General features: G+C 42.7%; 2 protein-coding genes across 4 annotated transcripts in view; one reads left to right on the forward strand and one right to left on the reverse strand.

Moving 5' to 3' along the window:
• Positions 1-244: 244 nt before the first annotated feature.
• Positions 245-15,000, reverse strand: part of plcb1l (phospholipase C beta 1-like) — a 273,312-nt gene continuing 258,556 nt past the window's right edge. The window contains exon 33 of one of the 3 annotated variants that reach the window (XM_080453637.1): positions 245-3,381. In XM_080453637.1, the coding sequence (XP_080309763.1) occupies positions 3,154-3,381 (228 nt within the window). In that variant the 3' untranslated portion in view covers positions 245-3,153. The remainder of the gene's footprint in view (positions 3,382-15,000) is intronic. The other 2 variants (XM_080453638.1, XM_080453639.1) reach the window with 2 other exon arrangements.
• LOC308103592 (hatching enzyme 1.2-like) lies at positions 10,125-11,048 on the forward strand. Its single transcript, XM_080453654.1, has one exon. The coding sequence runs from the start codon at positions 10,152-10,154 to the stop codon at positions 11,034-11,036; it is 885 nt and encodes a 294-aa protein (XP_080309780.1). The 5' UTR covers positions 10,125-10,151; the 3' UTR covers positions 11,037-11,048.

The raw sequence follows: 15,000 nt of genomic DNA on the forward strand, positions 1-15,000 counted from the left end.
GCAGTATTTGCTACCACTGTGGCATGTTACAAACACTGAAATCTCAAGTTAGTTTAACATGATATTATACATCACACAAGACAACAATAACACATTTCAGTGTGAAATGTTTAACACATACTCACCCGGTGGGAATATGAATTAAACTATAAATGGAACAACAAATGACAACAACAAAACACAACGTGACAGATCAAAAGACACACATGGGTTCACATCAGCAAAGTACAATAATAGCCACATTTATTATTACTTTTTTTTAAATTACAAGCATATTTCCCTTTACTCTATGGTTTTTATCAACTTCATGTTTTATCCTCTTATGTCATACACACATTTACAAATCCAGAATGCATACATTTAGGTTGATGAGGAGGATTGAGGGGAGGGGTTAAATTAGGTGTTTCAAGACAAAAAAAAACTTTAAAAAGACATCTCTCTTCTTATGAGACACATTTCAAATACTGCTCATCACAAGCATTTACTCAGTAGACATACATACTAAAAAGTGCACACGGGTCTATTCAATATCAGACAGCTTCATAGAATATAATACAATGGCAAATTTAAACAATTCAAACATTCAACATTTAAACAAGGCAAATCTATTGGAAAATTAAAAAAGGCACGGGACTCTCACAGAACATGTATTTGTACTCGTTTACTTTGGGTAAACCCGTCGCTTTGAATTTTACTTTGAGAGAAAGTTGGTTGAAATGTTATATTTCAATCTCAAACTTTTACTGTTGTCTGTGAGTTGAATGGATGGCACTGGACAGTCAGGAAGTGGTAAAAAAAAATAATCCCTTCCCTTCGTTTTGAGAACTGAACGGGCAATATACAGTACAGGGCATTAAAGAGGGAACCAAATAGGGCTGGGCAAAAATCTAAATATCTAATATCATGATATTTCTGACCAAATACCTCAATATTAATATAGTGATGATAATATCATATTGTGACAAAAAAATCAAGCTTGTAGATTGACCATTTTCGCTACTTTTTTAAAACTTCCAAACATTTTTTAAATAGGGCTAAGGTGATTAGAACCAGGAAAAGACAACACTTATGTCATATCACGATATTACAATATCCAAAATCCCAGACGATTATACAGTATATAGACTAATATCACGATATGGATATAATGTTGTTACATTAGCCCAGCCCTAGAACAAACCAGTTGGTGATAAGAAGAACGCTGGTGCTTGAACCAGATAAAAATGGATCAGGGACTGTCTGTGTAAAAACAATGTTTCAAACTCTAGCTACTAGTTAATATTGTGATCGATGAGAGAGAGTGATTCCTGTGTTTCTCAGTCTGTCGCTGTACAGACAACCAATACACACACACTCTCCCCAGTATAGCCTACTGCAGTGGTTCTCAAAAGTTTTCAAGTCAAGGACCCCCAAATTGATACAAATTTGGCAGCGGACTACATCTGAAAATGTTTTGTGCCAGGAACACCCAGAAGAGAAGATTTATATATTTAAAAAAAAATGTAATTAAATGATTTAAAATAAAATAAAAATCGATATTTTTTTAATATTTTCAAAAATAGCAGATGTACAAGCTCGTAGCTTGTACATCTGCAATTTTTGAATAGCCAACGTATAAATGGATAAAGTGGTTAAAATGAATGTGATGCTGTAACTACTTTTACTGGGGACCCCCTGGAACCCCCCCCCCCAAGGACCCCACTTTAAGAACTAACCACTGGCCTACTGTAATACTGAAGTAAGCCAACTACTCAGATGGGGGAGCACTTTTACAAAAACAAAACTTATCTCACGACATTCACCTTTCATGTTAGAACGGCGAGTTAACCTCGAGGAGACGAGGGTAAAAGACACAGGTCATTGATGTCCTTGATTTCATTCAGTTGTTGTTCCCAGTGTAAGGGGCAGCAGTACAGTGTGGTTTTCAGATTAAATAAATTTGAAATCTTGTGGGTCAGTGATAAGAATTAGCTGTACAAGAGCAAATTTACAGTGAATTAGTGTCTTTTTTCTTTCTTCCTTTCTTTTTTTTGCTACAGCGCTACTGTAACATGTACAGTTGTTCAAAATACATGCAAAGTACTGTACAACAACTTCTTCATATATCCGCCCTCTGCAGGGAGCGCCCGTTAAAACATGTCAATTAAAAAAAAAAAACGATAACATGACAACATACCGCATGATCTCACTGTGTAAGGTGTTGTACAAAGCAAAACCGACGGTATTAAAACAAAATAGCAGCAACACAGTAGGCCTACTTCTGTGAGAATTAAAAACCAGCTAGCCTCCTGTGCCTCTGGGTTACAATACGAGTTCATAATGTACAATGGTTATGTGGGAAGCAGTTAGTGCAAATACATACACAAATAGTGGATCTAATCCTTAAGCATGATTTATACAAAAAACAGCCGGTCCATAAGATCACAAATTTTCGGCTATTTTCGGCACGTGACTCCGGCGCACAAACCAAGTCTATAAATCAATGCATTAGAGGGATGGAAGCAAAAGGCTGAATATTGTAGTGGTTAGATTACAATTTGACTCCCGTTTCACTTGGCGTCACGAATTGCAAAAGCCAACGTCCACTAGAAGTGCACCGTGAACTCTGAACCTTGGCACCAGCAACCATCGTCCATCTGTCCGTCCGTCTGACCGACTGAACAACCAACCAACCACTATACAGTCAACAACAGTTGTGAGAATTCAAATTTGAAACCTAAAAAAAACAAACAACCAGAAAATCAAACAAAGTCTTCTCTCTCTCTCTCTCTCTCTGTGCAATAGTTCAAGTAAGTTATTTCCTGTGAAAAAGTTAGTGCTTCGTCACACAATCCTGTGGCCGTACCCAAAGAGACACAGCGCTCCGCGGAGCTCGACAACATCGACAAAAATACACCAACAAAAAAAAAAAATATTTACAGGGTGGTTCTCTGGACCAGACCGCACGGCAGGGCAGAGACGACCTCTACTCACCAAGCCGCCGGGTTCAGATTCGGTATAATCCTCCCATGGGTTAACATTAGGACCGAAGGCGGGGGGGGAGGGGGGTACAAGGGTGGCAGTCCTATCCTAGATCCGTTTGGCCGCGGCGGGACGCTGCCGGCGAATCGGGGGGTCCAGTGTGAATCAAAAAAAGGGGCGGAGCTACAGTCTCTAAAGGGGCGTGTCGTAGACGCGCTCCGACGAGCCCTCCTCGGTGTCGTCCTCCGACTGGGACGCCTTGTGGCTGAGCCGCTCCATGGTGGAGGAGATGGACAGGCTGCCCTGGAAACCGCCGCCGTCGCTAAGCTTGGCCTTGCCACTGTCCTGAACAAACTCCTGGATCTCCACGGGCAGCCGGCGAAACTTGTCCTGGTACTCCTGGTCCAAATCGCTCTGCAGCTGCGTGACAGGCACACACACACACACACACACACACACACACACACACACACACACACACACACACACACACACACACACACACACACACACACACACACACACACACACACACACACACACACACACACACACACACACACACAGTAAGTAATGTGTTATATTACTTTGTTACTCATGAAATTTACTAATGTAATGCACTATCCTCAACACTGTATGTACATACACCAGCCACATGTGAACAGGACGGAGGGCAGAGAGAGGATAACCATTGCCCCAAGGTTGTATGCAGGAATTGAACCCATAACGACATTAATCATGCATGTACCGTAATCCGCTAGACCAGTTGGTTCTCAAACATTTAAAAATTCCAAGGACACTCAGTTTGTTATGCATTATTACACCATGGACCCCCATAACTCTGAGAGTGTAATGGAACCAAAATGGACCGGTAAGGTCCCTAGTTGGTCCCCGGACCCCACTTTGAGAACCAGCGTGCTAGACCACCGAAGCTGTTCAAATAAACGTGATCTAACACTCCCCTCAGACACACCGAGACACGAGTCTGAGGAGCTGTTTTTCTCCCAGGCATAGATGCCCCCAATGATTACAGATGACAAGATTGTATTCATTTCATTCTGATCCAATAATTGCTTTAATGCTGATTCCTCTGTTTAACTACCCCAGCCGACTCCCTCGGGACACTCATAATTAAAAGAAAAGCAGCTAATATGAACCGTGTCAGACGCTCACAGCTCAATACATCAGCTCATCATCAGCAACACAAGCCGTCCCAAACAAAAGCATTTTTTTACCTGCAAGTATTGATAAGATATTTGGTCCTTGAAGCCCTGTGCTAAAGTAAACTGGAGTCAGCCCAGCTCCTTATCCAGACATCAGTCATATCAAAACTTGACTACTGTAACTCTCTCCTTAATGGCCTCCCGGCATGTGCACTTAACCCATTAAGACCTGAAGCTGATTCTACATGTCTCCTAAATCCCAACAGTTTTCTGAAAAACCTATGTTTCTATGTCAGTGGTGCTCAATCTTTTTCATGTCAAAGACCCCCAAAATGATATGTATTTGGCCGCGGACCCCCATCAAAATATTTTGTTCCAGGGACCCCCAGAAGCAAAGAATAGAGTTAAAAATGTTCGCTTTAAAAATATTTATATTCAAATATTTTCACACGTTTTCACGATTTTTCAAAAATAGCAGATCTACAAGTTCATAGCGCGGCACTCGGTGCGGCGCTATGAGCTTGTATATCTGCTATTTTTGAATAGCCAAAGTGTACAATTATGCTTTTTAGCTCAAATCTAAAAATGACACAGTTCCAGGTCTTAAAGTTTTAAGCCTCTCCAAATGATCCAGAATGCTCCCAGTTACTGCCCGCACAGAGTACAAAACACTGATGTTGGCCTACAAAGCAACCAAAGGCATGGCACCCCCATATCTTCAAAGCCTGATCCAACCCTACAACCCCTCCCGCTCTCTCAGATCAGCTAACGCAGGGAAGCCGTCAGAACCTTCGCTAAAACATCCCGGACGACACTCCACCACGTCCCAGACTCTTCTCCCTTCTGGCTCCCAAACTATGGAATGAACCCCCCACTTGCACTTAGAACTGCAGACTCACGCACTCCCAATCTTCCGCCGTAATCTGAAGACTCACCTCTTCAGACACCTTAGCCCGTAGCACTGGCCCTAGCCTTGACGAGCACTTGCCGTAGCACTTGCCCTAGCCTTGACGACCTTGCAGGCTTATGCAAAGGCTAAAATGTAAACTTAGATAGCATGTTATGTAGACATATGCCAGGTCATTGTTGACGTGGCATCCTATAGTGTGTATAGTTTTCAATGTGCAGATTATTGTTTCGTTTTTTTGTTGTTGATATTCTACAGTTAGACTGATGATAGGTTCTTGGTTTACTTATGTATTAGTTTATTAGTACATTACTATTTCTATGCATTTGATGTATTACCTTGTGTTGTCCTTGCTTACTGTAAATCGCTCTGGATTGAGTGTCTGCTAAATGCCTAAATTGTAAATTGTTATTTGTCCTTGGAGCTAATAACATTTTAATGAGGCCCCTTTTAAAGTGCTTTGCACTTCACACCGGGCAATTCTACAACCCTCTGCCTCAGGCTGAGGTGTAAACAAACAGCCTTGGTGCAAAAATGCATGACCGACACGTCAGTTCTAGTTGGTTCCAGCACTGACACCTCAAATGATGATATGTTGTTGCTTGTCAGGCAGAAACTCTTATCTCCATATTTTAACTTTTTGTGTGTTTTTTTCTTCGTAAATGAACGCCCTACTTGATCATACAACAGTGTCACACGTATCAAAAGTTGCAGATCTGAAAGCTCGAAACGCACGTGAGCTTGTTGATCTGCTGCTTCTACCATAAAAAAAAAAATGTAATCCTGAAAAGTAACAACTTTGTACATATGAGGTTTCCACCCGACAGAGACGATGTTCAACGTTCAAGGTACAAGCTTATAACTATTATTTGTTGTTTCAGATTAATTTGAGCGTTAAGAGGAGAACAGATTAGAGGAGAGGAGAGGCAGGGAGGAGATGGGAGAGGAAAAGAGAGGGGAGAGAACCTTCCAGTTCTCTGTGCAGGTCTTTTGAGCATCTTACAGATATTGTCCGTGAGGACACTGTATGGGCCAAATATGTCACTGAGTTCATTAGGCCAGTGGTTCTCAAACCTTTTCATGTCAAGGACCCCCAAAATGATATGGATTTGGCTGCGGACCCCCCCCCCCCCCACCCCCCATCTCAAAAATGTTTTGTGCCGGGGATAGCAGATCTACAAGCTCATAACGTGGCACGAAGTGACACGCTATGAACTATTTTTGAGTAGCCAAAGTATAAAATATGGTTAAAGTGGTTAAAATGATTGTGACGCTATATTAACTAATTTTGCTGGGGACCCCCTGGTACCCCCCAAGGACCCCCTGGTACCCCCCAAGGACCCCTGGGGGTCCCCGGACCCCACTTTGAGAACCAATGCATTAGGCTGCCTGGCATAGTGTTTCAACAAAATACTTTGGGGGAGGAGGGGGTCTTCCTGGGGGACTTTTTTGTTGGCACCCTTGAAAATGCAATTACAGAAAGCCCAGAAGGGAAGCTGTGTTTGTTTGTTGTTTGGAACAGTTGGCACATAGAAGAGTCCACGATTGTTTTTCAAAATGAAAACAAATCATTAGAGATTGGCTAGACTAGTCGGTCATCCATGATGGAGGTGAGAGTGGTTGAAGTGCTTTAAAGCATTAAGACCGGAGGCCGATTCTTACTAATGTCTTCTAAATCCAGTTTTTGTTTTTCTAAACAGTTTTTTGAAAAAACCTATGTTTCTATATCAGTGGTTCTCAAACTTTTTCATGTCAAGGACCCCCAAAATGAAATGTATTTGGCCGCCGACCCCCATCTCAAAATATGTTGTTCCAGGGACCCCCAGAAGCAAAGATTTGAGTTACAAATGTTTGCTTTAAAAGAATATAAATATTAATTTGCACACGTTTTCGCGATTTTTCAAAAATAGCAGATCTACAAGCTCATAGCGCGGCACTCGGTGCCACGCTATGAGCTTGTATATCTGCTATTTTTAAAGTGTAAAATAATGCTTTTTTAGCTCGAATCAAAAAATTACACAGATGCGTCCCAGGTCTCAATGGGTTAAATCCAGTCTCAGAGAGGTAATAATAAAGACCACTTGACTCTGTGTGGAGGAGCTCCTCAGATATGTGGTGGTGGTGGTGGTGGAGGTGGAGGGGAGGGGGGGGGGGCACAGAGCCCTCTCAAGGTCACCTTCCCAGCAAGATGTCCCCTCGCTCTTCCTTTTCTTCACACTCTCACACTCTCTCTCTCTCTATCTCTCGCTCTCTGTTCACACCCTCTGCGTGGGTCTCACTGAGCACATCTCCAGCACACCTCCACCAGATGGCTGGAGATGAACTGCAGTCTCTCTCTCTCTCTATGTGTCTCTCCCCCCTTCTCTACTGCGCATGACCTACTTAAAGGGAGGGAGAGACTGTCTGCCCACCACGCCACGTGTGTGTGTGTGTGTGTGTGTGTGTGTGTGTGTGTGTGTGTGTGTGTGTGTGTGTGTGTGCCATTAACCACCGGGATGCAAACACTCTCTGATTAAAGCTGTCATTTCCCTCCCATCTAATGACACTTTGCAAAATGTGAAGGAGAAGGGAGCTGGAGGGTAAAGAATGCCAGAAGACCCTGGCAGCGTCAGAAGAAGGTGTGTGTGTGCGTGCGTGCGCGCGCGTGCCCGAGTGTGTACTGTATGTGCGTGCACATAACGCATGCATGAGTGTGTACTGTGTACGTAGGTGTACTTGTGTCACATGTACGTATGTGAAAGTGTGTGCTTAATGCTCATGTGTGTGTGTGTGTGTGTGTGTGTGTGTGTGTGTGTGTGTGTGTGTGTGTGTGTGTGTGTGTGTGTGTGTGTGTGTGTGTGTGTGTGTGTGTGATAAACAGCTTAGAGTTGGGCAGTGGAATGCAGCACTCTGTTATCACCCAGGGTGTGGAGGAGGGACGGGACAGATGGGGGTGATTAGAAATTTCCAGAATGGGGGGAGAGAGAGACAGAGAGAGAGAGAGAGAGAGAGAGAGAGAGAGAGAGAGAGAGAGAGAGAGAGAGAGAGAGAGAGAGAGAGAGAGAGAGAGAGAGAGAGAGAGAGAGAGAGAGGTGGAGGGAGGGATGGATGGATGGATGGAAGGCTGGCGGGGGATAGAAGACCAACAGGGCTCTGGCATGGTCCTCGGCTCCTCATCATCACTAACGACATCGTCATCACCTCCCCCCACTGACACCTTTGACACCTTATGTCAGGTGTCCACAGTGTGGGTCAGTGCCGAGGGCGAGGTAAACAACACATGGTGACAGATCAGGTCAGGTCACTGGCAGTGAAGTCTTCATTAAAACTTCAATCCATAACTTTTTTAACCCATTCAATCCGGGGACTTATCTCTGTCATTTTAAGATTTCTTTGGCTATTCAAAAATATCAGATATACAAGCTCACATGCAAATCTTTGAATATATATATTTTTTTAAAGCAAACATTTGTAACTCAAATCTTTGCTTCTGGGGGGTCCCTGAAACAAAATATTTTTAAAATGTTCGCTTTAGAAAATATATTTAAAGATTTGCAAAAACTTTTCACGATTTTTCAAAAATAGCAGATCTACAAGCTCATACTCACTCGGTGCCGCGCTATGAGCTTGTAGATCTGCTATTTTTGAATAACCAAAAAATTAAAAGAGATGCGTTCCCGGATTGAATGGTTTAAGACTTTAAGTGAATAAAATGTTGTTTTAAACAATCTATATGTACAGTATGTTGATAAAATGTAACACAACTGAGGGTCTCCATAGGGTGGTCTCTCCCTACTCCTCTATGGAGACATTTAGATCCTTGTCATTTGATTCTTGTCACAAGAGGTACTCATGGATTAAAGTAGAATGAAATCTCATGACTGAAATAATGTTGTATGATGGCCAAGTCCTAATGTGGGATTTAGATTCGTGAAACGGTGTGAAAGGAGACCCCCCCCCCCCCCCCCCCCCCCACACACACACACACACTAGCGCTGATTCCTAAACAATTAACACAATAGCCTGTGTTAAATGATGTTTTAGTAATATTGTTCCTGCTGTTCTACATACTGCCAACCAGGTGAAGAAATCACAGATTGAGGCTTTAACCTTTGAAATATCCGAGACTATTAAGATTTCAAGGAAGGTGCTTCTGAACATATTGCTAGTGTGACCACTTCAAATGCTCTAATCTTGAAACAATAAGCGAAAATAGCCGATCTACAAGCTCTCAATGCGTACAGTACAGTAACATCTCCTCTGCCCAAGCAGGCTTTCTGTCTAATAAGTCATATATAACTTCATTAACTGGGGTCCACCAGGGCTCTATACTTGGTCGGCTTCTTTTTGCCCTCTACATTAAATCTCTTCACTGATAATAGCAGATCTACAAGCTTACAGCGTGTTGCATTGCGACACGTGGTGAGCATGTAAATCGGCTATTTTCGCTGAATGCTCGCCCCCAGAATAGGGACGTTAGGGTTCATGTAGTAAAAAAAAACTGCATTTTTTAAAGCTTAAAAATGGCAGAAATGAAACATAACATGGGCATAACCCATTCAATCCAGGAAAGCATCTGTGTTGTTCAGAAAACTCTTTAGAACATTGGTTTAGAACAGTGGTTCTCAAAAATATCAGATCTACAAGCTGTGTGTGTGTGTGTGTCTGTCTGTCTGTCTATCTGACTTCTATTGTTTGACCTTTGTGTCGGCTGAATACCAAATCTATGTATGGAATAATGGCATTTTCAATTTCCTTTATTAATGTAACAGGGTCAAATGTTATGGTTATTTGGTTACAATGAGAACAGAACATAGTTTTAAGTTTAATTTAGAGTCAGCTGAATGTCTAACATGTAATGCAAACCTTGTATTAGTGTTTCCCACCCCATTAACCAACACTAGTTGTCCCTTTAATGACTGAGCTGTTGAAACAGCAGGTTGGTCTGAGGAGTTCTGCCTTCACAGGTTTGTTTAGGCTTTAGCGGTCTGGACACAGCCCTTAATCCTCCATGACACACCTACACAGGTCAGTATAAAAGCTATGGACTCAGTAGACTCAGTCACCAAGCTCCCAGCATCCTCTCCACAGCATCTCCAGCACCATCAGGAACCAAGAAAGACCCCTGAAGGACCCAGAAGATGAAGATCTTTTTCAGCCTCCTGCTACTGCTGGGCCTCTCCCAGTCCCATCCCATCCTGGAGGAAAGAAGTGAATCTGGAGTCCAGGCAGACATCAGCACCATGATTCTGACTTCCAACAACGGCTCCAGGCAGTTCCTTGTGGAGGGAGACCTGGTCGCTCCCAGAACCAGAAACGCCATGTACTGTTGGTGGTCTTCCAACTGCCTGTGGAAGAAAGACTCCGATGGCTCGGTGACGATCCCCTACACGGTGAGCAGCGACTTCAACACGTGGGACAGGAGGAAGATTCAAAGAGCCATGCAGTCCTTCAAGGACAGCACCTGTGTCCGCTTTGAGCCACGTCAGGACGAGGGCGACTACATCAGCATTGAGAACAGTGATGGCTGCTGGTCCGATCTAGGCAGAACAGGAGGCAAGCAAGTGCTCTCTCTGAACCGTAGGGGCTGCCTGCACCACGGCATCATCCAGCACGAGATCAACCACGCCCTGGGCTTCCAGCACGAGCAGACCAGGAGCGACCGTGACCAGTACGTCCGCATCAACTGGGACAACATCAACAGCGACATGGCCTACAACTTCTACAAGCAGAACACCAACAACCTGGACACCCCCTATGACTACTCCTCCATCATGCACTACGGTAAAACGGCCTTCTCTATCCAGTACGGCAAAGACAGCATCACGCCCATCCCAAACGCCAACGTGCAGATCGGCCAGAGACAGGGCATGTCTGACATCGACATCCTCAGGATTAACAAGCTGTACGAATGCAAAGACTTCCTTGAGCAAAGGCAAAACGCAATACAGAAAAACCTGATCAAGAAAAAAACTGAAAAAGCTAAATCTAATTCGATCTCCAGATTGTTTGATTTGCCTCTGTGATCACATTATCTGATACTGTACAAAACCTAAAACAAATCTCTATCATTATCTCTATTATGTCTGCTAACATTGAGGGCAGTGTGTGAGATAACAGAATGAAGAAGCTTTCTTTTTTGACACTAAGTCAACCGTGAACAAGTTATTAATACAAATGTGCATCACAGACTTTACAAAGTGTAATTGGGTCTTTCAGTCATCGTCGTGTGTGTGTGTGTGTGTGTGTGTGTGTGTGTGTGTGCGTGTGTGTGTGTGTGTGTGTGTGTGTGTGTGTGTGTGTGTGTGTGTAGAATTGTAGAATCAGTCTCAGGTCTCGGGTTAAATTAGAAACAAACGTGAAACAAAAGGCAGTGGAAGTATTTAGCTTGGATTTAAAAGTAGTTAATGAGTTGGCACAAGCCTCAGATCCTCTGGAAGTTTGTTCCAACTTACTGGCATAATAATTAGCTACTAATAAATAATAAATGACAACGATAATAAACTCTGCCTATTTTAAGGCTGGGAACAGTTAGTTAGTGCCTGGGACTGGGAACAGTCCCCGGCAAACTGAGACTTTTTGAAGTGAAAATGTAGAGTAAAAGGCATAATGTAAAAAGCCAAGTCAAAGAATCCTCTAATTCCTCTTGCTATATTTTGAAGATGATAATAGGCTGAACATATTATTGACTTGGACTGTGGACTCAAATTTAGAGATGAATCACCTAGAGTTCTGTCTTGGCCTTTAGCCCTCAGAGACAGGGAGTCAAGGTGAGCACTACATTTCAGCCTTTCTTCCTTGGGACCAAGGACAATTACCTTCTAGTGTGATACACAAAATTATGGTTATTTATTTATTTATCAATTCATGTATTTTTATTTATTTATAATGTGGCCTAAGGGCATGTGAAATTTAAATAGAAGAGGCCCAAATAATGAACCTGGGGGAGCTCCACCACATATCATGTTCTTTCGCTTGGATGTGTTGTTGCCAATGGAAGCAAAAAAATAAGTCCCAGTGTTGAAAGTAAGATTTGAACCTATTAAGGATTCTGCCAGAAAGTCCAACCCAGTTTTCCAGTCTATTTAGCAGCAGCAGTGCTAGTCTTCCCCCAGGCCAGAATTGGCCCACCAGCATTAATATCTGTCCCAGCAAATTATTTTGGACTGACAGTCTCATATACAAGCTATAATGTACAAATAGAGAATCTACCCCTCGTGAATAATGCTTATTACTTATATCCATGTTGAGAGTGAACGGCAGTTACAGACAACCACTTATCAGACAGCAGGGTTCACTGTGGCGCTGAACCCCTCATAGTGCAATCAATAGGTAGGATGGCTGACTTCCCACTCAGGTAGGCTACTACAGACATACTTAACCCATTAAGACCTGAGGCAATTCTTTAAAAAAATCTAAATCCTAACAGTTTTTTGAAAAAAATAAAAAATATATTTTTTCGCGATTTTTCAAAAATAGCAGATCTGCAAGCTCGTAGCGCGGCACTCGGTGCCGCGCTATGAGCTTGTAGATCTGCTATTTTTGAATAGCCAAAGAAATCGAAAGTGACACAGATGCGTTCCAGGTATTAATGGGTTAATAGCAAACACCCATTACGCGAACGATCCAAAACATAATTCTACGTTGCATGTGTGGGAGGAGTTGGGTCACTGAGGCCCAGGAATAATTCTGTCATATAATTATTAATATAAGTTACATGGTGGTCGTGCTTAAAGAGAGAAGCAGTCAGTCCCTCTCAAAATAAAAATGATACACATTTATTATTCACAATATGGAAAATGCAAAATAAAGCCAGCTTGTTTACAGCATTTCATAACTCAAATGTACCATTAATGGGCCTAACCCTGTCCTTGTTTATTTTTTTTGAATTAAGTTTATCTAACGCTTCTCCCAGTCTCCTTCCCTCCACCACATGCATGTCTTATATGGGTTTCTGTCGCAAGTTCTAGTTCTTAAATTAGCCATTGATTATGTTCTGGCCTGCCATGTAATGGCTTAAAATATGTAGTATACCGTATATGGCCCTAGGCCAAACGTACTTGCCGAGTCGACCCCTGTTCTACAGAGTTTGAATGAAGCGCAAAGATGCAGTAGCACTAGGATGGGAGTGTTTAGACACAAACGTTAATAAGGAGAGTCTCAGAGCTCTCATGTAGGCAAAATCAAGAGTGGAAGTTATCAAAGTAATCGTCTGAGGTTGAGCCTCTTCATCAGACGCCTGATGAAGAGCACGTGAGGTTCGAAATGTCATGAAACGTCTACTTTAATAGTATATGATAATTGGATATGAAATTCATTGAGATAGCAGTGTGGGGTGGGGAACATCTTATTCGGTATGTTCTAGTCAAGAGGCCAGCAAAACACACACTGGGTCCCGGCTTGACATGAGAACAGTCAGTCACAAATACCATCTCTACAGAAAGCGGGGACCCTGAGGAGATCAGTCGTTATGTTTGCCAGCGTCAACATCAGCTGTGCGTCTGTGACACACTGTGCTTGACACAGCCACCCAGGGCGGAGGCCTTGGGGAGGATTACAGAAGGAGAGCCATTTACGGGTAAGGGGAGTCGGGGGATGAGGGGCTGGCTAGGATGGAGTGGGTGAAGTTGATGCCAGCATTCACAATTCTTTCCCATCTTATTTGCGATGGAAATGTGAGGAATTTGGAATTTGCGGCTGGCGAATAGATTTAGAAGCATGACAGAATGCGTGCATTATAAGGTTTTAACCACATAAAACGTGGTGTCCCTATTCTGAGCATGTCATAACACAGTAGGCGAAACAACTGACGAAAATATGTGAACATTCATTACATTTTTTTACATTACATTACAGTCATTTAGCAGACGCTTTTATCCAAAGCAACTTACAATAAGTGCATTCAACATAGTTAGGGAACAAAGCTACTAATCACCAGAAGTCTTAAGTGCATTCTCTTCTAAAACAAGCAACTAAGAGTATACCTAGGCTAGCGCTAAGGTAAAAGTGCAATAGATCAGCTACCTACTTTCTGAAACAGATGAGACGAATAGGAGAATCAAATGAGCAAGAGCTAAAACAAATAAGTGTATCGACTAAACAAGATCCAATAAAGTTTAGTTCTGACCAAAAGCAAAGGTGTAGATGTGGATCTGCTACTTTTGATGCTTTTGAGTGACGCTGTACAGTGGTTTGAGAATTGAAAGATGCTTTTGGCTTTATATTATATATACCGTATATATTTAATTTGATTTTGATTTGATTAACTTTATTTATCCCCCAAGAGCCTGAGAGAGAAATGTCATTATAGCCACCGCACGCCAACAACACCATAAAAACCATAAGCACACATTAGTGACAGCAGTCAAGAAAGCACATGCACATGAATCACATACTGATCATATCTCTGTCTCTGTCGGGTGGAAAACTCATAATTTCCAAAACTGTGACTTTTCAGGATTCAAAAGCCTCAAAAGTAGCTGATCTACAAGCTCAAAGCGCGTCGCTTCGGGTCGCGTTTCAAGCTTACAGATCTGCTACTTTTGATGCTTTTGTGTGACGCTGTAGTATGACCAAGTAGGGCGTTAACTTACAAAAAAAGCACAAAAAGTTAAAATATGGAGATAAGAGCTATCTGCCCGACAGCAACGATATGCTATATGTGCATTACTACAGTAGATAGGTACTGTAGTCATGTTTGCTGGTCGTAGATGCTAAGTATCCTATTTAAATATTCTGTTATATACTGTAGATAGATGCTACTGTAGGTTTGATACGTAGAGTTAAACATGATAGAGAGGGCACCGGAAATCCCCGCCCATCCACTTGTATGGAGTGCTCTCAAATGTGACGGGCGGGACCTATTTGGGGCCTATGTGACGCGTTTTGTGTCACCTCCGCGCGCAGCCCCGTGCGCAAGCTCGTGAGTCGAACTCGTGAGTCGAGCCCATTGGTCCAAACCGTTTTCGCTCGTTCATGTGTCTGGCCCCA

Source organism: Gymnoscopelus braueri (genome assembly GCF_963280865.1).
Source record: "Gymnoscopelus braueri genome assembly, chromosome: 16".
Lineage (NCBI taxonomy): Eukaryota > Metazoa > Chordata > Actinopteri > Myctophiformes > Myctophidae > Gymnoscopelus > Gymnoscopelus braueri.

Coding starts and splice junctions, on each gene's coding strand:
- LOC308103592 (XM_080453654.1), top strand. CDS start 10,152: ATGAAGATCTTTTTCAGCCTCCTGCTACTGCTGGGCCTCTCCCAGTCC.